The sequence below is a fragment of the Magallana gigas genome, chromosome 2 (genome assembly GCF_963853765.1).
Source record: "Magallana gigas chromosome 2, xbMagGiga1.1, whole genome shotgun sequence".
Lineage (NCBI taxonomy): Eukaryota > Metazoa > Mollusca > Bivalvia > Ostreida > Ostreidae > Magallana > Magallana gigas.
Window position 1 is genome coordinate 39,986,520 of NC_088854.1, and position 23,914 is coordinate 40,010,433.

The 23,914-nt window shown below is 32.4% G+C and overlaps 2 protein-coding genes across 13 annotated transcripts; one reads left to right on the forward strand and one right to left on the reverse strand.

Annotated features, from left to right (window-relative positions):
* LOC105340868 (ciliary microtubule inner protein 2B) lies at positions 1-6,276 on the reverse strand. 2 transcript variants are annotated; one of them, XM_020072431.3, is made up of 7 exons: positions 6,151-6,276; positions 4,939-5,014; positions 3,014-3,143; positions 2,275-2,502; positions 1,483-1,672; positions 1,120-1,217; positions 1-890 (listed from the first exon to the last, which is right to left on the reverse strand). In XM_020072431.3, exons 1-7 carry the CDS (start codon positions 6,183-6,185, stop codon positions 775-777), a joined length of 873 nt encoding a protein of 290 aa, XP_019927990.3. In that variant the 5' UTR covers positions 6,186-6,276; the 3' UTR covers positions 1-774. The 2 variants fall into 2 exon arrangements, with proteins under 2 accessions (XP_019927990.3, XP_011445408.1); XM_011447106.4 differs by lacking the exon at positions 6,151-6,276 and adding an exon at positions 5,214-5,443.
* Positions 5,501-23,294, forward strand: LOC105340869 (transient receptor potential cation channel subfamily V member 6). Of its 11 annotated transcripts, none has more exons than XM_011447109.4 (19): positions 5,501-6,010; positions 6,860-6,877; positions 7,587-7,760; positions 8,155-8,344; positions 8,682-8,835; positions 9,429-9,449; positions 11,357-11,371; positions 12,768-12,791; positions 13,752-13,853; positions 14,471-14,620; positions 14,994-15,076; positions 15,346-15,544; positions 15,856-15,963; positions 16,345-16,496; positions 16,758-16,867; positions 17,246-17,391; positions 20,821-20,937; positions 21,441-21,566; positions 22,037-23,294. In XM_011447109.4, exons 1-19 carry the CDS (start codon positions 5,638-5,640, stop codon positions 22,190-22,192), a joined length of 2,418 nt encoding a protein of 805 aa, XP_011445411.3. In that variant the 5' UTR covers positions 5,501-5,637; the 3' UTR covers positions 22,193-23,294. The 11 variants fall into 11 exon arrangements, 10 of the variants coding, with proteins under 10 accessions (XP_011445411.3, XP_011445409.3, XP_011445413.3 ...); XM_011447107.4 differs by lacking the exon at positions 17,246-17,391 and adding an exon at positions 19,607-19,770; XM_066076565.1 differs by lacking the exons at positions 5,501-6,010; positions 17,246-17,391 and adding exons at positions 6,274-6,394; positions 19,607-19,770.
* The last annotated feature ends 620 nt before the right edge of the window (positions 23,295-23,914 follow it).

Sequence of the window (23,914 nt, forward strand, 5' to 3'; positions counted from 1 at the left end):
AACCTTTTCAAGAATTTATTCTTTTACAAGACATTAACAGTCATTTTGACTTTCTCTTTTAAACAGTTAGGAATCTCTCATTAACATTTTTCTTTCTTAAAAAAAAAATGATGTCAACAAGTCAACTTCCTTTTCATTATGCAATTATAAACACACAAGAATCCAGTATTAAGAACTTCACAAAGTCATGATTTCCGACAGTCGGGGGACGGAGATGATAAACACTACTATGTTTGTGTGACAGTCAACAGTGAATATAATAACATACATTTACATATATACAAGTAACACAGTCAACAAAAGGGGGTAAATAAAAATATCACATGGACTTTTTACACAAAAATACTGGGTTAAAATAGTCAACATTTCTCTTTTTTTTTAAAGTAGGGTAACTGAGCACAAAATTCACTAACAGGCATACCTAATACTCTACGACACTTCTTTTCATCTCCAAACCCAAAAATTTGAAAAGAAGTGGTATTAAAAGGCAAGAGTTGTCAGATAACAAACACCAATATAACAGGAAAAATGATAAAACTTAAAGAGAGGGGAAAATAAATAGAGAAGGCAAGTGGAAGAGATAAAAAGAAAAGGCTCTCATTTGAGAAGGCACATTAAAAAAAAAATATATAGAATTTTGTATACATAAAAATTTGAATATTTTTATAGATGGAACATCATTTCTCAGCAGGTTTTATACTGTCTTCTTGGCACAGAGTATTTGGTCCATCACGCTTGTCCTCTGATTTTGATATCGGATTGTATAATGCTGCTTTAGTTAGCAAAGGTTTTCGATCGGATGAATGTTCCGTATGATCCATTTGGATGTCCGCAAACCTCCAACCCTCTTGTGGTGTCACCATAGGTGTTGCCAAAGGCATATCTTCTCTCTAATAAAATAATATGACTACATGTATAATATATTCTATGCATGAATTTTAAAAGGCGAAAAACCCTCAAAGCTTTGGATTCTGGGTCTTGTTAAGCCAAAGAGAAAGGTCTGTATCTATTTCATTTTAAGAAGCATTACTGTGCAGTGCAGTTTTTAGTGAGCAAAAATGTTGCAAAACCTACACTGAACCAATATAAGTGTGCTAAAAATCAAAAGAGCAGACTTACGTGGAACATATCCAGTGTATTTGGGAATCATTCCGTCAGTAAGGTACAAACGACGGGTTGAAGCAGATTTCGTTCCCTGGAAAACTCGCTCAGGAACACTACAACAGATAAAAAAAAACCTTATATCTGTAGCTGTAAGGCTGCAGTATTTATTTTAAAATGCACCTCTGCACTATCCACTATCATATCTCTTTTGAATCAGTTGCAAATGGAACATCAAATAGACAAAATAAATACAAATGTGAACAGTTTTTGGCCTCCTTACAAAAATAAATTTCCACTTGGTCCATGACCTTCTGAAACTTGGTGTTATTTATTAACACTTGAACTCGGACCTTGACACTTTGCCTTTGATCTACTAACCTGTCTAAGGAGGCTGGCACTTGACCTGTTAACCTCTGAGAAGCTGAAGCAGTCTCTTGAGCAAAAAGTTCTAGTCCGTTCTTAGTGGACATGTGATAGCGGGCTCCCAGTCCCTGCTCGGTAGTCTTGATTCTGGGGATGTAGCCACAGTAGCCGGGTACTGGTGGCTCAGTCAAAGCTCGTCGGTCCTCTGCAAAAATAGTAGGGGATTGTTTTAAAAATCATTACAAATGTCCAGCACCTCAGATAGTATCATGCAGTTTGCACATCTCTTCATTAGGGCAGTAATATGTAGACAAATAGAGAAGGAAATTTGTAGCATTAACTTTATAATTGATAATGTAACAGTCTTAAAAATGTCTGAGATACATACATGTACCGGTACATGTAAATTTAAATATGTACAAACTGAGTTGTAATTTAAGGAAATGTGAGACACTTCCATATTGTTTCATCCATGCACATGTACTTTCTTTCAAAATGATCAATAAGATTAAATATGACTTCATCTTTTCTTTCACAATTTTGATGTCTTGCCAGTGTAGCACAACAGGTTAAAGCATTGGCGTCTGATCTACAGGTCATGTCAATGTACTTGGCTTTGACAGTTTTTACCTTTATAAGAATTTATCAGTTAATACTGTTCAATTTGTGAATTTTAAAACAGTTTTTATAATTTGAATATGATGTACATGCATGTACTTTCATCCATATTTATACATAAATGTATCTCACTGTGTCCCATTTGAGTAGGTGGGGATGGGGGAGAGGTAGTTTGGGAAGGATGCTTACCAACAAGGATGGGTCTGCTTGGATGGGTGTCTCTGTACAGATTGAGCTTGTCCCTGACCTCGGGGTCCTGGGAGATGGGGGTGAGGCGGGGACAGCTGGCCACTTGTCTCTTCAAGTCATTAGCCTTTGTGTCATAAAAGTTCCTAGTAGTGAGGTAATCATCTATACATGAGTCACAGTCTTCTTTGTAGGTGTTTCCAAACTTGAATGGCATTCGAGGAATGTATCCTGTTAAAAAATTAATTCATATTTTACAATATGCATCAATCAAAGTCAAATTAAAGTATACAGTTCAAAATCAAGGTTATGATTTAGTTACACATGTAGTAAAATAACATATCAAGAAATTATGCATTGTCATGCATTTTTTTATTATTAATATGCATAGTCAGTAACGCATACAATTAAACAAAGTCTTCATAAAATTTGCATTTACTGGGTATTATTTTTCATGAAAATGACGAAATGCATACCATCTGTTCGAATTTAGAAACTATGCATTACCATACTTTTTTGTATGCTTTGTCATGTTTGCTATGCATATTTAGTAGCTCATCCAAGTAAATAAAATTCTCAACATTTTTCATGGAAATGACAGGATTTCCTATAGTTGGCCATCTTTGCAAACCAAAGGAGATCAGAAGCCCTTGGCTTGCAAATATAATAAATGAGTGTGTATGAAGAGTTATCTCCCTGAAAATCGCAATGTGTATCAAATGCAAGTTATATTGAGGCTGACCTGTGTACCCGGGAACCATTTTTTCGGTGTATTTATTGTCTCCTGTCGATTCTGGCAGTCTGTTTCTAGTGGTTGACTTGGTAGTGGGTACTTCAGATAAAATGGAAGCAGGTTCCAAGTGGATAGTATCCTACAAAAAATAAATAGGTACTAAAATCAATGCACTGAATTGATCTCTTTAGAATTTAAATGTTTCAAATTTCATTTCAATCATGAGTATTCAAAAGTAAAATTCCGGGTAGTGAGATATTTATAATGCAACTTCATTGCATGCTCAGTGATCCCTGAATATATGTAACTCCAATTATGTTTTATCAAGTTTAAATGACTGAGAAGAGAAACGATTGATTTTAAAAAGAAGCCTGCGCCACCTTGTAGGTAATATTAGACAATTTATAATTGATCAGAACACAGACAGTTAAATGTCTGTACGGTGTAGCCGTGTTTAAAAATGCTCTAGTTTTAACTCTTGGGTAAACATAGGCAGATTAAAAGATTTGTCGAAATGAAGTTTGGATCAATGCTATCTTGTAGGCAAAATTTATCGCCCACTAGAGGGGGGAAAAAAGTCTCTATATTGAAACGGACCTCTTTTGAAAAGTTCATGATAAGTTTTGATTTACACAGTAATCGCACACCATTGCTTAGCTTGCTGAAATTGGAGAGATAGCACAAAATTTGTCAATCTTTAAATTAACTTTTGTCAATTGAAACAACCATGACCCTAAAATGTCTTGATGTACTGTGACTCATTTTATCTATTAAATTTTCTAATGATTTCTATTCCACCAAGAAATTATGGATTGCCAATTTGTTAATAACAGTTATATGAGATATATATGGAGCAATTAGACTGACTGGGAGGAATCGATATCTGTTGTGAAATGTCTTAAACACACATTTTAGAGTCCATTTTACAATAGCTCTTTAAACTATGAACTCCTCCAGTCTTTGTGTACAAGTGAGGCTTAAAAGCACTTGAGGCCTATAAATGTATTTATTTTTTCCTTTGGTCAAACCTTGTATAAACATGAACACGTTCTTCAGACTTTAAATTCATTTGAGATGTAGGTAAAAGAGATTAATAGGAGGAATACCTATATGAATATCTATATGATAGATTCATTAATTAAAACAAACCCAAACATCCTATTACTAATAATGCTAATTGGATACTGCATGACCAGTTAGATATAAGTTAAGCTGATCTAACAGTAAGGAACTGAAGTATATGTATAAATTGTAGCACAGCTAGTGTATATCATAATTTTGTGTTTGAACACCTAGTAATCTTGATTGTGTCATACTCTCTTTCACGCAATTGAATTGATTGTGATCTTTTATAAACTATATCACAATTTAAGTCCTCTAGCTTTTTGATTATGGTTAACATTTTTAGGAGTCAACAGATAAGTTAATTTATATTGCAACTCCACATCTATTGGACAGTTTTATCTATAGTATTTCTAAGAAAAAATAGTAAGTTAATAAATCTGTTTAAATCTTGTCACTTCATTAAACAATGGCTTCTAATCTTGTTTCATTTATTTAACCATAGTGTTATCACTCTGAAAATTGAAGAGACAATGAACAAGAAATGGCGATTACTTCATTAGAGCCATCACGTTAATGACTACATGATATAGAGACAATAATTAGGCTTAACTTAATCCCTAGAAATGTTTCGCATATATTCTTCAATTGCCATGAGTCTGAATATTTTTATGCGAGTAAGAATGCATATTAATTTTGTAGAATTCAAAGTAAAGTTAATGAAATTTTCAGTCACAAGTACTCAAATCAATCTGGAACAATCTAGGTTGATGGGGAAAATTTTTTCTACCTTTTAAAAATCAAAAACTAGTTTTTATATCATAGGGATTCACAATTGGCTGATGACACTATTTTATGTAACTCAAGTTTACCTGGGACAATTCATGGGTATCTGTACCATATGTTTTCCCTACTCTGTACTTTATCTGAGGACAATATCCTCGGTAGCTGAAAGTAAAAATATTGAATTAAGATATTTCTGACATTACAATAAAAAATACTGGCAAGATGAAATAAATAAAAAACAATTAATCAAGTCAGTTAATTTCAACAAGAAAAGGTTTATTCATTGTGTAAACGTTTCATTATTGAAACCATTGTAGCTTTGCACATCTAGATTGCAATCAACAATCAGTTAAAGACCTACCCTGGTACATGAGTTCCATCTCTTAGGGCTGCGAATGAGCGCCTCTGGTCTAAACTAGGGCCCCCTCCGAAAGCTATGGTTGTCATTTTTCCTTATCTATAATATATCCCCCCACACACGGGTAATTTTTTATCACAGGTAGCGACTATAATCGGAAATTGTGACTTGTTTGACCACAATTCCCTTCCGTCGTCTAGGTCGCTCAGAGTTGCTAAGGTATTATACTCTTTAGAATCAGACCAATCGCATTGTATTATTTACCTGTACCGTGGCGGCAACTTCAAAAGGCCAAACATAATTGCACGGAAGTGCCGTCCTACGCATGCCAGAGCCGAATCTCAGGTAAACAATATGGCGGGTATAAATTACAGGTGCTAAATTAGCGCATCGGTGGGATAATTAACAGGTACCGTTAGACGAAACGATGGGGAACAAGATCAGTACCGTGGGGGATGACGTAAAGCGCCAGGGTGAGGGGTCGGGCGGTGCCGCCGATGTTTACAAAATGGTAGATTTGAAAGGAGGCGGCGAATTGGTTGAGATGATGAAAAGAGCCCGCTGGACCAAAAATTTTAAAGAGATAGATGACACTATACAAGAAAAAGTAAGGACATTTTTATATGACGGAGGACGTGGAAAGAAAGTTCCCATAAGTGAAATAATAGAGCTAAGAAACAAAACTCGTTCGAGTGCGATTAAGTCTGCATCAAAAGATAAACAAAAGAAGACACACGAACAAGCACTATTGGATTTGAAGTTTCAGGATAGCGAAGGCAATTACCTCCAGAACAAACCAGGTGAGAAAATCAATAAATCGCTAGGCTATTTGAAATAATAAGGCCATATGTGACGTATTTTGTGTATTAAATCTGTCGATATAAACTTTATGTTACAAACGATCGAAGTTTCTTGGATGACTTTAGTAATGTATAGTTACAATTTGTGGAATTCACAGTTGCAGTCATCACACATCTTTTGAATCGTCCATCATCTTCTGAACAAAATCTTCATGTTGACTTTTTTGTACCGGATTTCAATGAAGCTCGCGATATGCATCCAATATAAAACAGGGGCGATAACTCTAAAAAATTGAATTTGCAGACATGAAGTGTCGGACGAAATATGCACGTAGTTTTTGGTTTATCTGCGTATATTATTTCAGAAATAACATGATTATGAAGGTAGAATATCTCAATTAGAATTGCAGACGCCTTTAATTTTTTTTTTATCTATAATTATTTTCACAATACCACTATATGATTATATATATATAGGCCTATATATAATAGCCTGAATTATTTTACAGAGATAACTGAACTACATTTTTTTCTCTCTGATTTTTAATAAAAAAATGTTTTGATTAGTTAAAAATAAACTGTCATTAATTTTAAATGTTATGTAACATGAATAATAGAGAGAGAGAGAGAGAGAGAGAGAGAGAGAATTTAATGCTGGTCAACCATATTCTACAATTGTCACACTGTATAAAATTTAAAATGGGGATTTTTGAAAATATCAAATCAAAACTAATAATATCAAATAGAATCAATTAGAGATTCAATTATGACCAAAATGTCAGAAAACAGATATTGATCTATTGTAGATCTTAGAACTTGTACTTTAATGACTGAGATTTTGAATTTCAGATGAAATGAATATGCCAGGTAAGCCTGTGGATTATGTTTGGGCTTCAGTCCGTGTACTGTCATATAATTACCCCCTTGTCTTGTGACTCTCATATATATGTTTTCCACATGTTGATTCTTGTTGCATTGGTATGATGGCTTTTTGTGCAAAATTTTTGTAACATCACAAACTGTAAATTAACATATATATTTATAAATTTTGATCGATCCGAAAATTGTTGTTGTGTTAATTGCATGTATTATACAAATCTGAGTATATTAAGAGTTATTTCCGGACGTGAAATCAGTATTCTATTATTTGAATTGTAGAGATGTTGTAATCAAAATTAAAACAAAGATTCTTTGCTAAATTTATTTATAATTATGTGTAATAATTGAAAATGTAAGGAGCATTAGGACCAAGTATATACACATTGTGTGATTAATGATAACAGTGTTACAGTTTGATATTCTCTTCTAGTGAGATGGGAATTTTTTAGGGGGTAGGGGGTTCATCCTTGTCATTTCTATGATAGCTACATGGCAGTTGGTCCAATATCGTGTGAGTCACTGACTTCAATTATCTACACACTGTCTGTTTTAAAGCACACATTTTACAGCCCATTTATATTACATGTATATCTACATGTACTAACTTTTCTGCTGGGATACGTACATCTCTCTGAATCCAGTGATGTATATTTTGAACTTGGTACATTTAAAAAAAAATTTATATTGATATGAACAGATCGCAAATTCCGTGAATGCTGCTGGGACATCCACCAGACTGGGTCAGTGGGGGAGACTATTCTGCATCTGTGCCTTCTAAATGCCACCGCCATCCATGCTGATCTGGCCAAGCGGTTAATCCAGGCCTACCCAAAGATGATCAACGACATCTACCTAGCTGATGAATATTTTGGTAAAAAACTTTCACAGTCTAGTTTTACAATCAAATCAATAACTTATAGTGCTTGAATTTGCCCAGGCAGTTATGTTTAAAGAGAGTTATCATAATTTGAGACATTGAAATTCGCCTGGTCTAAAAATTGCCCACTGACAACAATGGCAAAATGGGCAAAAATAAAACGGGGGCAAATATATTTTCCCCTGTAGACAGTATATACCGGTAAATGAGAAGATCTATGCTGATTATTTAGATACATAACCTTAAGTTTGTTGAAGAATATACTTTCTAAATACAGGTCTATCTATAATATGACACTTTTATAAAACAATTACCGGGTAATTCAATTGATTATGTGTTCAAATTATGATCATTACATTGGGTTTTTTTGTTGTTTTTTTTTACACAGGGGAAAGCATTTTGCACATAGCCATTGTGAATGAGGATCCAGCAATGGTCAAGTTTCTCCTGGACAATGGGGCTGATGTACACGAGAGAGCATGTGGAAATTTCTTTTGCCCAGATGATCAGAAGAGCTCTCGTATGGATACCTACGACCATGAATGGGTTGATGTGACTGAAAAAACAAATTTTGAGGGGTGAGTTTAAATAGGAAAAATTATACCCTGCATTTTCTCTGTCTCTCTCAATAAAAAAAAAATTGTGACAGAAGTAACATTTTATCCTCCTGGATCATGCAGTTTCACAATGGTGCTTGAAGTTGAAAGCAATTAACATTGATTATATGATGAGAGAATTTCATCGCAAAGGGAGATTGAGCATCTAACACAATGAATTAAGTCTAAAAATCCTCGGAAAAATCTGTAAACTTTTGTCATCTGCAGCCTCAATATTCGACATGTTTAACTGCATTAAAACTATCAAAATTTGAAATTTTGATGTGAAAAATACTGCTGTCATTCCGACCTTTCACAGACATGTTTACTTCGGCGAGTACCCTTTGTCCTTCGCGGCTTGTCTGGGTCAGGAGGAGTGTGTTCGACTGCTGGTGGCCAAGGGAGCTAACCCAAACTACCAAGATAGCAATGGCAACACTGTCATGCACATGCTTGTGATACATGATAGAAAGGTTAGTACAGGAAATAGCTATTGATCATGTGACACTGTAACCATGGTAACGGTTAATGTCTATACTGGACACATGATGGTAGATCTCATCATTCTTTTATTGCCAGATTCTGTTTGACTCTTATTTTTAGTGGATTTTTAAAATCAATTTTAGAATTGATTTATTGTAATTTTAAATGTTTCATTTGTATGTAGTGTTTTTATAGATCACTTCAAGCAATTTATTGAGATGAAATTCAACTTATTTATTACCGGTAGTTAACTGTATAATTTTCTCGGAATGAGAATAAAATAATTATGATTATTTATGTACCGGTATAGTTAATGAAAATTATTAGATGTTCCAATTTAAAGCCTGTGTTATGTGTGACAAAGGTGATTAGAATCACTGGATAGATTCTTAATTTTTAATGTTGTGCTGTTATATTGCAGATATTAGCTAACCCTTTTACATAGCATATATTGTTAATGTTATTTGTAGTATACACCAAATAATGCAATTTTTGATAGCCTGAATGCATCGTATTTAAGTTACAAATTGTTACAATTTACAATTATAAATAGATGTATACCTGACTTTGTATTTATGTTCAGGAGAGTGAATATGAAGGACAGGTTTGGTTTCTTTTATGCGTTTTATGCACATTTTGAAATATTAACATTTTTTAGTTTACGTGTATAACTAGATGTTTAAATTAAATCTTGATCCTATTTCATAAAAATAAATCACCTTTAAAAGACCAAAGCCCAAAACCACCTTTTGCAAAAAATTTTCAATGCAGAAATTGCTAACATAATTTAATTAATACATTAACCATGAAGAATAGCTGTTAAATTTCTTTGAGTTCTTTTTAATAAACCATTACACCCATTGTAGCATTTTAATTATATTTTTTTTTATTAATCATGTAAAGAATCGTTGCCTCTTTTCTTGCATTAAAACTACATGCTATATGTAGTTACTTTAATAGAAAATCAATAATATTTCTCCCTTTTTATCATAAAATGTCATTTTATCAATACTCGATAGTTAATCCATTCCATCATTATACTAACTAAAGTTTTAAATTACATGTGGCATGTGCTCAATCCTAATTTGTCTTTCGCCCCATCTAATTTTTATTACTTTAAAATATGATTAGTTTTTGCGTGCACCTAAAGTATAATACTAGTAGCTACTCTTTTGTTTAGTCTTTTTCTCAAAATTTGATGTGAAAAGCAATGAAACAATTGATTTGAATCAAAAAGAAAGCAGATAGCTCTGCAAAACTTCATAAGTACAAAGCTAGAGCTGCAAACCTGTAGCTTTTACGGGAAAAATCAAATAGTCATGCATATACTTGGTGTTATTTAGAATGTAGGGTATTGCATCCCTCTTTTCCAAGGGATTTATTTGAAATGATTCAATTCAAAAAGTTTCTTGATTTTCACAGTGAATCATGTATCTATAATATTAACAAATATTTCATTTTTGCTCTCTTTTTTCAACTACTAAATCTTGAGTGTTTTCACCTTTAATTGTTGGATGTGAAATTTTTTTGAGCTTATAAAGGTTGATTGCTGATCAAAGTTTGTCTGTTGACTTTTTTCTCCAAATGTTCTTTTTAAATTAAAAATTAAGTTCGTTATCAAATGTTACCTTAATCAGTGACCTTTCAGTGACCTTGAAATCACCTTAATTTGAAACAACTTTGGTGGTAAATAGTTGCATGGCCTATATCATCATCTTCAAACATTACCAACTAAAGCTTTCTTATCCAAGTAACATATGACATTTTACATCATAATTGTAACCTGAAAACATATACTGTACATTGTGGTCAGAAATAGTCATGTTTACACAGTAAAAATCTCCTGCATTCTTTTAAATATTTCAGTAAATTTTGCATTATCTATTATGGTTTATCTCACCAAACTCCTTTGTTTAAAGTAGAAAATATCATAAAATGGCCACCATATACATAATTTAGTCTCATTACTGCAGATAATGATTTTAAAAATACATGTAAAGTTATGATTTAAATACATCAATAAAACAAAATTGAAAACATCTCTGAAAGTGAAAGGTTTAACAAATCTTATTTACCAAGCTATCAAGATGCTTCCCCATTAAGAATAGTTTCATTAGCGGTATATTTGAATAAAATAACATATATTTCAGTCTATAATAATATTATTGTAATGATTATTATGATACATGTAAATGCATTTTCATTGGTGAGCATTGTGTGCTAAAGTCATCAGAATCCAATTATACAGATTTAGTGACATGTATTTAAGAATTAAAAACTTTATCAAAATAAATGATTTAGATTGAAAAAATATTATGAATTCTCTAGCTTCTTGACTTTTAATTTCAATAATTCATAAAAAATATATTTATCTGTAGCTGGGAACTTAAAAATTCTAATTATGCTCTTCCTTCATATGTAATATGTAGCTGTACTTTCTGACTGATCTCTCAAGATGAGCTTGTTTAATAACTAAAAACTCTGTTTTTTTCTTCCATGCTCACGCTTCAGTACGCTTCTAAACAGGTTTGTATAACTTTGTCTGCTTATCTTTTGTCTTCATTGCTCTCTGTATCATATATTGTATTGTCCCATGTAATGCCCATATCAAGTTCCATGAAATTTATTAAATATATACATAATATATATTTACCTCTGTGTGTGTTCATATTGCATAATGTTAATTAAACTGGTTAGAACCATTAGTTAAATAATTGTGTCATATTGTCCTATGTTATACGTCCCATTGCTGTGCATGTGCTAAAATTACATGTGTTTTTGCTCATATTTATCATGTATGTATGCTTTTGAAATGATGCAATATTGTGCCCTATTACTGTAAATTCCTAATTAAACGCGAGGAATTAATATCCGCATAAAATCGCGAGAAGCATCCTTCGCGGATTTTAAAATCTCGCCATTATTTTTTGCGAGTTGGAAACTCAAAGAAATAAGGAGAAAAGTTCAGCGTTCGTGATTTTATATTCTCGCAATTTGATACAAACCAGCGGGTTTAAGTAATTCCAAGTACTCGCGTAATATAAGGAATTTACAGTATTTAAACAATAAAATGCTTTCTTTGGTGATTCATGTGGGATATGAAAGTAGCAACAATACCTATATGCAACATTACACTATCTACAAGAATCATGAAAGAAAGCATTTTATTGTTTATATTTACATCTTTCAATTAACAAATTATTTAATTGATTGTAAAGAGTAAGTGAAATTTACTAAATTGTTGTTAATGTGCAGATAAAAGAAATAGCAAAGTCATCTTGTATGGGAATTTGAGTCTGACATCTTCATGATTATTTCATGCAGTCGGTGATTTTTCTCCGGTTGCAATCGATAAACTGGTTAGAACTGGATCGTATAGATTTTAGCCCTTACTGTTTCTACAGAGCTATGATTCACAATCGTTTTTTTTTACAAAATAGAGGAGAAGATACTTGGTCAATATATATAGTGTTAACATGTTCTCTGTGTATAATTGTGGGTAAAAATGATTACTGGTATATAGAATATCGATAAAAAAATTAAATGGATATAAAATTATTAGCTAACAATGGCTTAATGCATGTGTTGCATGATGATCTGCATGAATGCATGGGAGAGGGGAAAAGGATAGAATTTCAAAACATGTGATGAGACTCTGGAAACGAAACTTTACTCACTTTAAATTCACATTTTTTCACTGTATACTAGTATCCCTTATGTAAAAGATCCAAATGGAGCTTGTCTAAGTTTGATGACCCAGGAGCCTGCAGTGTCTATAACAATTAATTGAAATAAATCAATTAATCTAGCTCATAATAAAACTGCTTACAGATCAAAATTCTGTACTGTCAGTTGAGTACTAAAGGAAATACTATCTGTATAATTATAAACTTAGTTTATAATCTATGTCCTTTTGAAATAGCTCGAACTAGAGAGACCCCCACAGGTAATGTATTATATAGTGTATATTGTGAAAAGCAGTAGATAATGATAAATTTGAATTCTGATAGATTTTTCTCTGTTAGATGACCATAATTTTTTTTTTTTAAGTAAGAAAAACAGAAGCAACGAGTCCAGTTCTTTGAATCTTTGTACTACATTCAATGTTGTGTCATCTTTCTTCTGTCACATGTGTAGCATGTACATTGTATTTTCTAGGCATGTTTTGTGATTTATTTTTATTGTTTTATTGTTATGATTACAGTAGATTTATGTATCTTTGTACACATATTTGTGTGATGTGAATGTAGTATTTCAGCCAGAAACCAGCGTTTACCCAAAGCTCACAATTCATCTGTACATGCATAATTAATATACCGTATATCTGGGTTTTTTATCGTGTCACAAAATTTGTGAAAAATCGAGAAAATGTGTAGCATTTTTCATTTGCGTTAGTAATTTTTGTGATACAAAAAGGTTCCCATAGAATATAACACAGGATATAATTTCTGAATATTCAGTTATTTGCGATGTAAAAGTGATCGCAAAAATCAAGAAAATTACCAGATATACAGTACATGCCGTGTTCAGGAAACCCCATGCCTATCTACCATTTATATTTATTCTTCTACATTAGTTGATGATGTACTGTACATGTTCAGTTATATCTCTAATTGTCTGCTGTTGCAAAGGAACCATGCAACTATAGATTTTTAATTAATGTGAATACTATTGAACTTTTTAATGCACTGATATCAAAACAGTTAGGCTATATTGATATTTAATAATGAAGGCTCAACAATTTAATGCATGGCCTGTGACACTATAGCATTAGGTGTGGTTCGACAAGGTAAAGCATGTCAGCATGCGCAGTACCAATACTAGATAGTGTATGAAGCATCAATTCATGAAGCAGTATCTTGCATGTTAATTGCAGTGGTAATATTATTTCCTGTATTTTCATTAGGAGATGTTTAACCTCCTGGTAGAGCTTGGAGCTAGGTTGGACATCAAGAATCGACAGGGCTTAACTCCACTGACACTGGCGGCCAAGCTCACAAGAAAAGAGGTACTGAGCAAGCCTCTATAGGCAATGGTTGCTAATAGCTTGTTAATAGCTGTGATGCTCCTGGTATGTTGCTACAGGTATATGCATGATTAATTGTCTGGAGTACCCAGGCTCATAGGGCTTCCATGGTACTATATGTAAGGGAGCAAGAGTCATCAACTCCCTTGGATGCCAGTAATTTTTTGTAGTTGGATAGACTGATCCAGCTGCTGTAGATTAATTGTATGGTTCAAAGACAGTAAGAAATAACATGCCCTCAGTGGGGTTTGAAGTAGCAATCTTTTAGTTATTTGCTACTTTGCAATGTTCTCAATTTACCTTTACTTGCTTCGTTAGCCTTTATGATGCTCTTTTCTGTTTTTGACCCTCATGATAAAAGGCAGTTTACAGACGATGGCTGAATTTTTTCAAAGATAAACTTTTTAAAAGATTTTAGAATCAACCCATACAATAAAAATAGCTTTATTTTGTTTGGGTAGATTTCCAATTTTTTATTAAAATTATTAGGTTTTACTTTAAATTCTTAGAGCAGTTTACCATTAATAATGTATGTGTACCTGCCAAAGTAATCATTGTAATGATGTAATTATTGTTATAGTACAACACTGGTTTTGTAGATGTATGAATACATTTTGGAGAAGATCCGACAGGTAGTTTGGATCTTCGGGAATGTGACCTGTGCCGGATATCCTCTGAAAGATATTGACACAATATCAGAGACAGGAGAAATCAACAGGAACTCTGTGTTAAATTTGGTCGTGTATGGGGTAGGTCATCTTTCCAAGTCAATTTATCGGGTCGTATCTGCTCCTCTATTCACAATGCCATGACAGATTTAGCACTCAAAAAAATCTGGATTGATGTTAGCCGTATCTTTCTACCAAAATTATGCATTGTTTGTAAAGTATTTTGTCAGCTGACAATGCATGATCTAAAACTGCCCATTTAATATAAATTCTTCAATTTCAACCAAAGTTTCTGTAATGTTTTTAATACATGTACTTAATCTGTCAAGTGTTAAGAGGAGAGAAAAGTGGATCAATTAACCAGAAACTTCATGTACATGTACGGTTAGTACTGTTCTTTTCATGAAATGCAGCTAGGTTGTTAGGTTGAACAAGAATTATTTTATTTTTGTAGGCAGAGGATGGGCATTTGGATATGATGGATGGACTGATTGTAGAACTTCTGAAGGACAAATGGAAAACCTTTGTAGGCCACAGGTGTGTAAAACTACGAGCACAATTTCTTACGTTTTTTAATCAAATATTAATAGTTACCGCTAACTGCTTGCAAATCTCTCTAGATTTCCCTAATGTGTCACTGCCATATGAAACACTTGAAAAATGCAAAATGTTGATACATAGGTACTTGTTTCATACCGTTAAAACGACATGTTTTAGTTTATAGTATATATGAGTACAGTAAAATTCATTTTTAAAAATTTCTAAATTTCAATATGAACGCATATATAAATGTGCAAAAATTTCAGGTTCTACAAAAAGTTTGCCATCTTCTTTGCCTACTTCATCATCTTCATGGTTGCCTTTATCCTGCGGCCCGGGGTAGATCTGTGTCCGACAACGACCGCCAGCAGCAGCAGCCTTAACTCCACGACCAGCCAGTCTAGTCAGGTCACCACTGAGAACGATGCCTGCTACCTCATCAAAGCCTGTCGGACCGAGGACAAGGTATAACAAACCACAACAAGTTTCACTGTATCAACCCTCCCAATTGAAAGTGTGTAGTGTCAACTCTAGCAGTATGTTCAACACTACCAAGCTGTGTAGTGTCAACTCTAGCAGTATGTTAACCTCACCCAGCTGTACAAAATCAACCTTACCTAGCTGTATTGCGATAAATTTGTCAAACTGTAAAGTTTAGTCCAAAACTAAATGCAATTTTTTTTTAAATCGATTTTTGTAATCCTAATAGAAGGAAAATTAATGTTCAGATTTGAAACACAATCATGGCCTTTATATCTGCAATTTTTGCGATACAGGTGAGATTTGCACTGGAGATAATGGTTTTAATTGGAGCGGTGTGGTACATCTTTATAGCCATGAAGGAGATCTACCATCAGGGGTTCCGAGTCTTCTTCATCACTCTGGTAAGATACAGTCTCACAGAAATAAAGTGAAATATGTTTACAGCAAAACTCTTCATTATGAATTCATGTTTACAGTGAACTTAGTTTATTCCCCAACCCCTAATCTTAAAATGTAGAAACTATTTACCAAATTTAACAAATATATAATGAATAAAAAATTGATTGTCTATTGGCATATACTTCTTTCAGTATCATGTAATTATGCTAACAGTAAACTACGGATAAAATGTTTGCTTCAGTAGTGAATCTGTATAGTAAGAAAGAATTCCAAGTATATTGCTAAAAACCAAGCTAAAAACCAAGAATGTATAGAGTGCAGTTAAAAGTTTGCAGTAATTCAGAAGACATGGAAGTTGAGCAGAATGTTATCCTGTTTTGTAGAAAGGAGCCCCTGCCAAGGCCATGTTCCTGCTGTCGGATGTACTGGTAGTGCTGATGTTACCAGGCCGGGCTCTCTGTCAACACGAATACGAGGACATCATCGCAGTGTTTGCCATTTTATTCACAGCGCCATATTTTCTGTTCTTCTGCAGGTAAAGTACCTTGGCTATTTAAGCTATCTATGAATTATTACTTTAAGGATGGTACCTGAAAAATGTCAGAATTTAATGATTTACAAGCAATATGATGTAGAAAAAAAAAATTATGCTATCTCATCGGTAATGAAACAAGTCTTTAGAACTCCCATGTTTTTGAGCTAGAATCTGGAAGTGGTTTTTACCCAAATCTCATCATAAGTTTACTAGAGCCCATTTCTTAGAAATAAAAATCTTACATGTATTTTGTAATTTTAGGGGCTTTAAGATAGTCGGACCTTTTGTTGTGATGATCTACAACATGATCGCTGGAGACTTGCTGAGGTGGATCATCATCTACTTGGTCTTCATCATTGGCTTCTCTCAAGGTAAAATAGTCCAGTCCTGAAAATGATTGTATCTGTATGGGTATATGTACATGTATATGGTGTTTTTTTCTTCTTAAAATTTCAATTTAGGCTTACGGGATTGATGGGAGTTTCAGTTTGTTTGGCTTTATATTAACATGTTGAATGTCTAATCATGATTGCAAGGCCGAATAATAGAAAAAAGTAATTTTAAAAATGCTTTGAAATTAAAAATATATTGGTCATTTCCTAATTTTTTTTTCAATTACAAAAAATTACTAAGATTAAATAAAGTAAATTTTAAATTGTGGCTTTTAAATTTATTATAATAATAATAATACCAAGTTTATACAAACTGAAAGATTAAACCAATAAATAATATGACAAATTTTGTTTCAGCCATGTACATAATATTCTTAAATGTACCTGGGAGTCCATTCAATAACCCAGTGGAAGCGGTCATGTGCATGTTTATGATGTCTCTGGGAGAATTCGGGGACTACTATGAGTCTTTTAGTCAGACCAATCATCCCATTCTCAGCAAAGTAGGGGACGCTACTCTGTAATGGTTGTTGTCTCCCCTGATATTTCTGTTGTTTAACATTACCGTAACCCTAAGTGTTAACTAGTACTAGCATTCTGTGTCACTGAGTCTGTGGGGACATTTGACCTTTGACACCTCTTATGTATGTTTATACTTACTCTTTTGCATTTGATTTTAACCTTTGTTTCATTTTTTTCTTACCAAATTTTAATAATTAATGTTTTCTGCATTTGGCAAGAGAAATATTGGTAATTTCCGTGGAAGTCATCTGATTGGGAAAAATATGTACTGTGAGCGAACTGCTATTCATAACAGTCATTATTTTGTGATATACATTTGGTCTGCAGTCATATCTCATGTAGCTCTGTATAGGGAAATAACAACCATGCATGCAGAAAGAAATTTGAGGACTCCAAATTTGTGGCATTTATGCCGCAAGAGAAATTCACAACAAATAATTTGTTTAAAACCTCATGAACATTTTCTTGTAAATGAAGGAGTTGGTTTACTACGAAAGCCCATTGAGCTCATTTTCATAGGTAAAAAAAATATTTTCTTCACGAATAAACGCGAAACTTTCGCAATATAACGTGTAAGTTTCGCGAATAAACGCGTACCTTTCGCGAATGAATGCGAAACTTTCGCGATATAATGCGTAACTTTCGTGAATAAACGCAAAACTTTCGCGATGTAACACGTAACTTTCGTGAATAAACGCAAAACTTTCGCAATATAATGCGTAACTTTTGCAATAAACGCGAAACTTTCGCGATAAAATGCGTTAGTTTAGCGAATAAACGCGAAACCATTATATAAATATTGAAATTTCATACAGAACCCTTATGAAGAAAAACAATTGAAAACAAACACATTTTAAGTTTTATATCATAAAATACTCATTGTTCATTATTATTCTAATATCCATGTTAGGTTGATTTATGAAGACAAAGTTATCTTTTTTGCATAAAGGTATTAATAAATCTGATTAAACTTTATAACATTTTTATATAAGTCCAAAGTAAATAATAAGTTTGGGCATCATAGTACGATTTTCAGTTGTTCGCCGAACCTGTGTTCGAACAGGATAAATTTGGAGGACGAATTTACATCATCTAGATTTGAACAAAGGCTTGAAAATTTCTATTCACAGCTTGACTTATCTTTCTGATATTAAACTAGACATAAGACGTTAAGTTATGTCGCAGTGATATAACATATATTGTAACGTTTTAAACATTGATATCCTTTAAATTCTTAAATGATATTTAACTAAACGTTAAATTCGAATTTAAATTGTTATAATTAAAATATGTTGCTGCTTCATTTTCAATAATACAGCGCCCATTAGAATGTGAGAAGCGCGATGCATTATGTTCTTTTGAAAATCAGTACTAAGATTTTAAAGATTTCCCACGTTTGAATTTATGTTAATTTGTATAAGGTTAAATCTAATTCATCTACATCTTTATATAATATTATTTTGTTTTATTTAAGTTGATATATTTGTTTTCAGTAAGTATTGTTCATAGGGGTTCTTCTATGAAATAACAATATTTATATTTAAGTTTCCATTTAATCGCGAAAGTTTCATGTTTAATCGCAAAAGTTTCGCGTTATATCGCGAAAGTTTCGCGTTTATTTGCGAAACTAACGCGTTTATTCGCAAAAGTTTTGCGTTTATTCGCGAATGATAATATCTTCTCAGTGAGAGCATTTGTCTAAATCTTGTCAAAAGCAGAAAATTTTAATATCCTGTTGGATTTCAAGTTGCTGTGTTGTGCTTTAATTCAATTTCAATGACCCTCTACACTGCAGTTTCTGTTAATTAGGCAATAGGAACGCATCTATTGAGGAGACGATTAAACTCTATTGCACAGAATTTTATCTTCGATAGCAGTGATAATAACTTATAATATAAGCGAATTACTGCCTGCTGGTGCATTAAAATATTTAAAAAGTGAAGCCACTTTTTTTTTCTTTATTACTATATATTATTACTATAATATAAATAATTTTTTTAAGTTTGGAGCTTTATTTAATTTTTATCAGGTCTTCTATAAATTCAATTTTTAGTTTCAGCTTTTCAGTGTATACTTTTATTCATTTATTTTTAATTTTGATTTAAGTGTATTATAATTTTTTATCATTTCAGCATAATTGCTTGTTTTTGTTATCTTTTTTTTTCTTTTTCCTTCAACTGCTTGTGTTTATTTCAGCCTTTTTTATTGCGTTTGTTAACGGTACCTGTGACCCCGAGTCAAACCCCTGTGTTTTCCTTAGCCCCATTGAGTCCATAGTTGGAATGTTTGCTATGAATGTTGGAGAATTCGAGGACATTTACGGCACTTTTGATTACTCTGAATATCCAACTTTCATCAAAGTAAGTGATGATTTTGGAGGCACAGTGATATTTGATGGGGTTTATTTTTTGTTAAAATGGGACATGTATATATTCATACACCAATGTCTTTCAGCATAGTAGCTTTCCCCGTGTAAATTTGCATGTTTCATCGATCAATATAAATGTAGAACATGTAATTATGTTTTCCCCACTGTAGAATTGAGACACAGGTACCCCCATATATGCATATTTTTTTTAGATGTACCCCCATATTTTTTTTTTTTATATAGTCACAAATTTAAGCAATATAAAAATCATTTTAGACTAGTATAAACATGTAATATTTGCACACATTTCTTCAATTTTTGCTTTTTTGGGTTTTTATGCTGGGAAAAAAATACTATTACATTGTACCAGTAGTTTCATGCATTTCTTTTATTTTTATTTAAAAATATTAATAGCATTAATTGCCAAATTTTTATTTCAGTAGTTAGAGTTTGACTTATATGAAAGGTTTATTTCAAAATAATTTTGATGAATTCTCACTAAATTTTTGAGCACCAAAATATCTTTTGTTTAAGTATTTTATGTATCCATCACGTTTGATTTGAATTATTTCTACCCAATTACCCTAATGACTTTGCACAAGATAATTAATTTGTCCTCCTCTTAACCATTTTCATTGTGAGTCACTTTTTAATTGAACTAATATTACGAAATATTTAATAATTCTAAATTAAAAAATGAATCTAGGACAAGCACAGTCTTACAGATTAATTTTTTTCTCTGGTTTGACCAATTTTAACTGAAAAAAATGTTTTACTGTCAAATACTTTCATATATATTCTGGAATTGGATGATGGCTTAAGATAATTTAACATCTATAGAATTTACATCTGTCTCATCTGTGTTGCCAATTTCTATATATATGACTATCTAAAATTTCTTATTTCAAGTCTACCATACTGAATAGTAAATAAATAAAATGCAGCCCTTGCTGATGAAAAATTGATGCATTTTGAATTTTTGAGATTTCTGACCTTATAGAGACCCCCATTGAAATGAGATTTTTTGGTGTCTACGTTTTAGATTATTTTCATGATATACATGATCATGGTGACCTTACTGTTGGTGAACATGCTGATTGCCATGATGGGTAACACTTACCAGCTGGTCAACGAGACTCAGAAGGAGTGGTTTAGACAGGTATTTAACAGCGGGATTTTAATTTCAAATACTTGGTGTGAAACTAATGTTGTATATCAAGAATATTTGATGTATACTGTAAATTCCTTATATTACGCGAGTACTTAATTCCGCGACCCCGCTGGTTTGTATCAAATCACGAGAATATAAAATCGTGAACGTGGAACTTTGCTATTTATTTCTTATAGTTCTCAACTCATAGAAAATAATGGCGAGATTTTAAAATCCACGAAGGGTGCTTTTCGCGATTTTACGCGAAAATAAACTCCTCGCGTTTAATTAGGAATATACAGTATGTTTTTTGTTTATAAAAAAAGAAACACCATTATGACATTTATTATGGGGAGAGGACAGCAAACATTGGAATATAGTGTAAAAATTGAGCAATATTATGTAGAAGTAAAAATATTTTTAAAAGGAATAATGTGTGCTTAATGAATGCATTTATCAAAAACTCTGATCGAAATAAGTTTCTATCAGAAATATTTTCCAATCATTTTCAGTGGGCAAAAATTGTGCTAGTTGTGGAACAGAGCGTGAGCACAGAAATCAGGAAGGAGGAGCGACTGAAGTACTCCCACCCCAGCGCAGACGGCGACAGAAACTTTGTCGTCCGGTGGCACCAAACAGTATGTGATCAGTGATCCATATTCTAGACACAATATTTTAATACCTGAATACCTAATTCAAATTTGGGTAGGCCTAGCTAGGACTTACTGTATTGGGTTTTTTTCGTAGCAGTTAGTAGTTTTTTTGGGAATGGTAATTTGTAAATGGACAAGACAGTGTCTAAAATGTAATACATTGTATCATCATATAAGTACTTGTATAAATACAGTTTGTCAAATATCTTTGCATGATCTTATTTATTTGATGCAATCAAGTACATGTAAGTTTAAATGTATGTTTAAATGTATATGAATTTCATAATCTCCCATCAAATGCAATTCAACAGTAATAGGTTAATTACCAATTTATTTATATCTGTGATAGAGAAAATTTAAAGAGGTGAATTCAGTCAATGGCTTCTATCATGATTTTTTCTTCTTAACACTGAACATATTTAAAATATGATTATTAAAATAATCATTATTTATAGCAAAAAGAGCAAGAAGAGATGGCCCGACAGAAGGAGGAGATCTACCAGAAGCAGAGGAAGGCAGCCGCGGAGAAAAAGAAACAAGTGTTCCGTAAAATGTCCACACCGATGGTCATTGACACGCGGGAGGCCGAGGAGGGCCACGTCAACATGTAAAGTCAAATCCCAGATCTACGGAGTCGCCATTACAAAGGGGCACAACTCCTGCCAACCCCAAAGGTGTAAAGGGTACTTGTATAAAAAGCTTAATGACATTTCTGTATGCACTGGTATATCAGTTATTCAAAAGCTTGAGAAATGTTTTATGTTTTTACCTTTTGTTTTACGTACTCCACTATTGTATTGTGATTTAATGTGTAATATTACTGAAATTTTTTGTTCCCGAAGGTCTTTGTGAATCTAATGTCTTTTGTTCTAGTCAATTTGAAACTCTAATCAAATGAATTAGAATTCTTTTAAAAATAACTTAATAAGTATAAGTTTCTGTGTTTGTTAATAAATATTTATGCATACTGTGAAATCATTTAATTTCGTGGGGGCCAATTTTCGTGGATTGTAGGTATTTTGCTTGTTCATGGGGATCTTATTACATGGATGAGTCGGTTTTCAGTTTCAGTAGGTAAACTAAACCTTTTATAATAAGTTTTCGTTGAGGATGTAAATTTGTGGGTGAGGGCTACCAACGAATACCACGAAAATTGAGCCACCACGAATTCTGATGATTCCACAGTATATACCTTTACGTGCTGTAAAAAACCTTACGACTGCCAAACAAATATTTTACTGTTTTAATTAAACCTAACACAGTTTTATTTTACACCTTTGGTAAACTTTGATCCGTCCATTTGTTAAAAAATTTCTGTTTTACTTATTCGTTGTATAAATTTATTTTTTATATTATTTATATTTCATAGCATTTATGTACCGGTATATATTTATTTAGTCATACATGCATTTCAATACACTCTATCTGCTGAAAATTCTGTGTACAAGATAAGTTCAAGGCCCCGTGCTGATCAAAAGCCTTGAAAGTACAATAATTTGTAAAGATCGAAACTAGTCGAAATATTTTCTTTTTCGTCAGAATAAAACATCTGGCAGTAAACTATGCTGAAAGCTACTATAATGAAACTTTCCATTTTGTTATACAGTAAACATAATCTTTCCTCCAGAAATATTCTATGTGCAATCAGATTAAGATTAAAGTCATTGGTGGTCACTGTATATACACTGTAAGATAACTTTAATATTTTCAAAATGTACTATAGCATGAACATATAATTTCAAAGTATATTTGTATTTTAAAAATTACATGGAACATACCTGTATATTTGTACATGTATTTTTACACAGGATATTGACAATATTTTTTAAATCAAAGTGATACAGTAATGGTTATGAGTTATGAAGCACAACAATGTTTTTGCTTTAATTAATTTGCTAGTATGATATTAAGATGCTTAGAAACTTCACGTGAAAGCCTGTTATTTGTTTTTATTTTTATTGAAATATATATATTTTTTAAAATATTGTTAATGATATAATTGTATTCAGTATAAATTGCACTTTTTAACAACCCAACATTGGTTTTGATTATATAAACCAAGCAAGGTATGTTGTCATTATGTTTCATCAATAAAGAGTCCCAATATTATTTTTGTTTTTATTCATTGTATTTAAATATCAATGAAATGAAAAACATTGTTTAAAGAGAAAATCTAAGCAAGGGGAGGCAATTTATGCTAAAGCTGTTCAGGAGTTCAGAATACAGTGCTGTTTTGAAAATGTCAGAAAGATAGTAATAAGTTTTTTTTTAACAATTGTCTTGACAATATATTAGGTCTCTATGCAACAAATTCTTGATAAATTATGGAATTG

Excerpts from the sequence above, each read along its gene's own strand:
- LOC105340868 (XM_011447106.4), bottom strand. The coding sequence starts at position 5,299 with ATGACAACCATAGCTTTCGGAGGGGGCCCTAGTTTAGACCAGAGGCGC. Across the intron at positions 3,144-4,938 it reads ATACCCATGAATTGTCCCAG|GATACTATCCACTTGGAACC; the intron begins GTAAACTTGAGT and ends TATTTTTTGTAG. Across the intron at positions 891-1,119 it reads ATACACTGGATATGTTCCAC|AGAGAAGATATGCCTTTGGC; the intron begins GTAAGTCTGCTC and ends TTATTTTATTAG.
- LOC105340869 (XM_011447107.4), top strand. The coding sequence starts at position 5,638 with ATGGGGAACAAGATCAGTACCGTGGGGGATGACGTAAAGCGCCAGGGT. Across the intron at positions 8,836-9,428 it reads TTGTGATACATGATAGAAAG|GAGAGTGAATATGAAGGACA; the intron begins GTTAGTACAGGA and ends ATTTATGTTCAG. Across the intron at positions 15,964-16,344 it reads GAGTCTTCTTCATCACTCTG|AAAGGAGCCCCTGCCAAGGC; the intron begins GTAAGATACAGT and ends CCTGTTTTGTAG.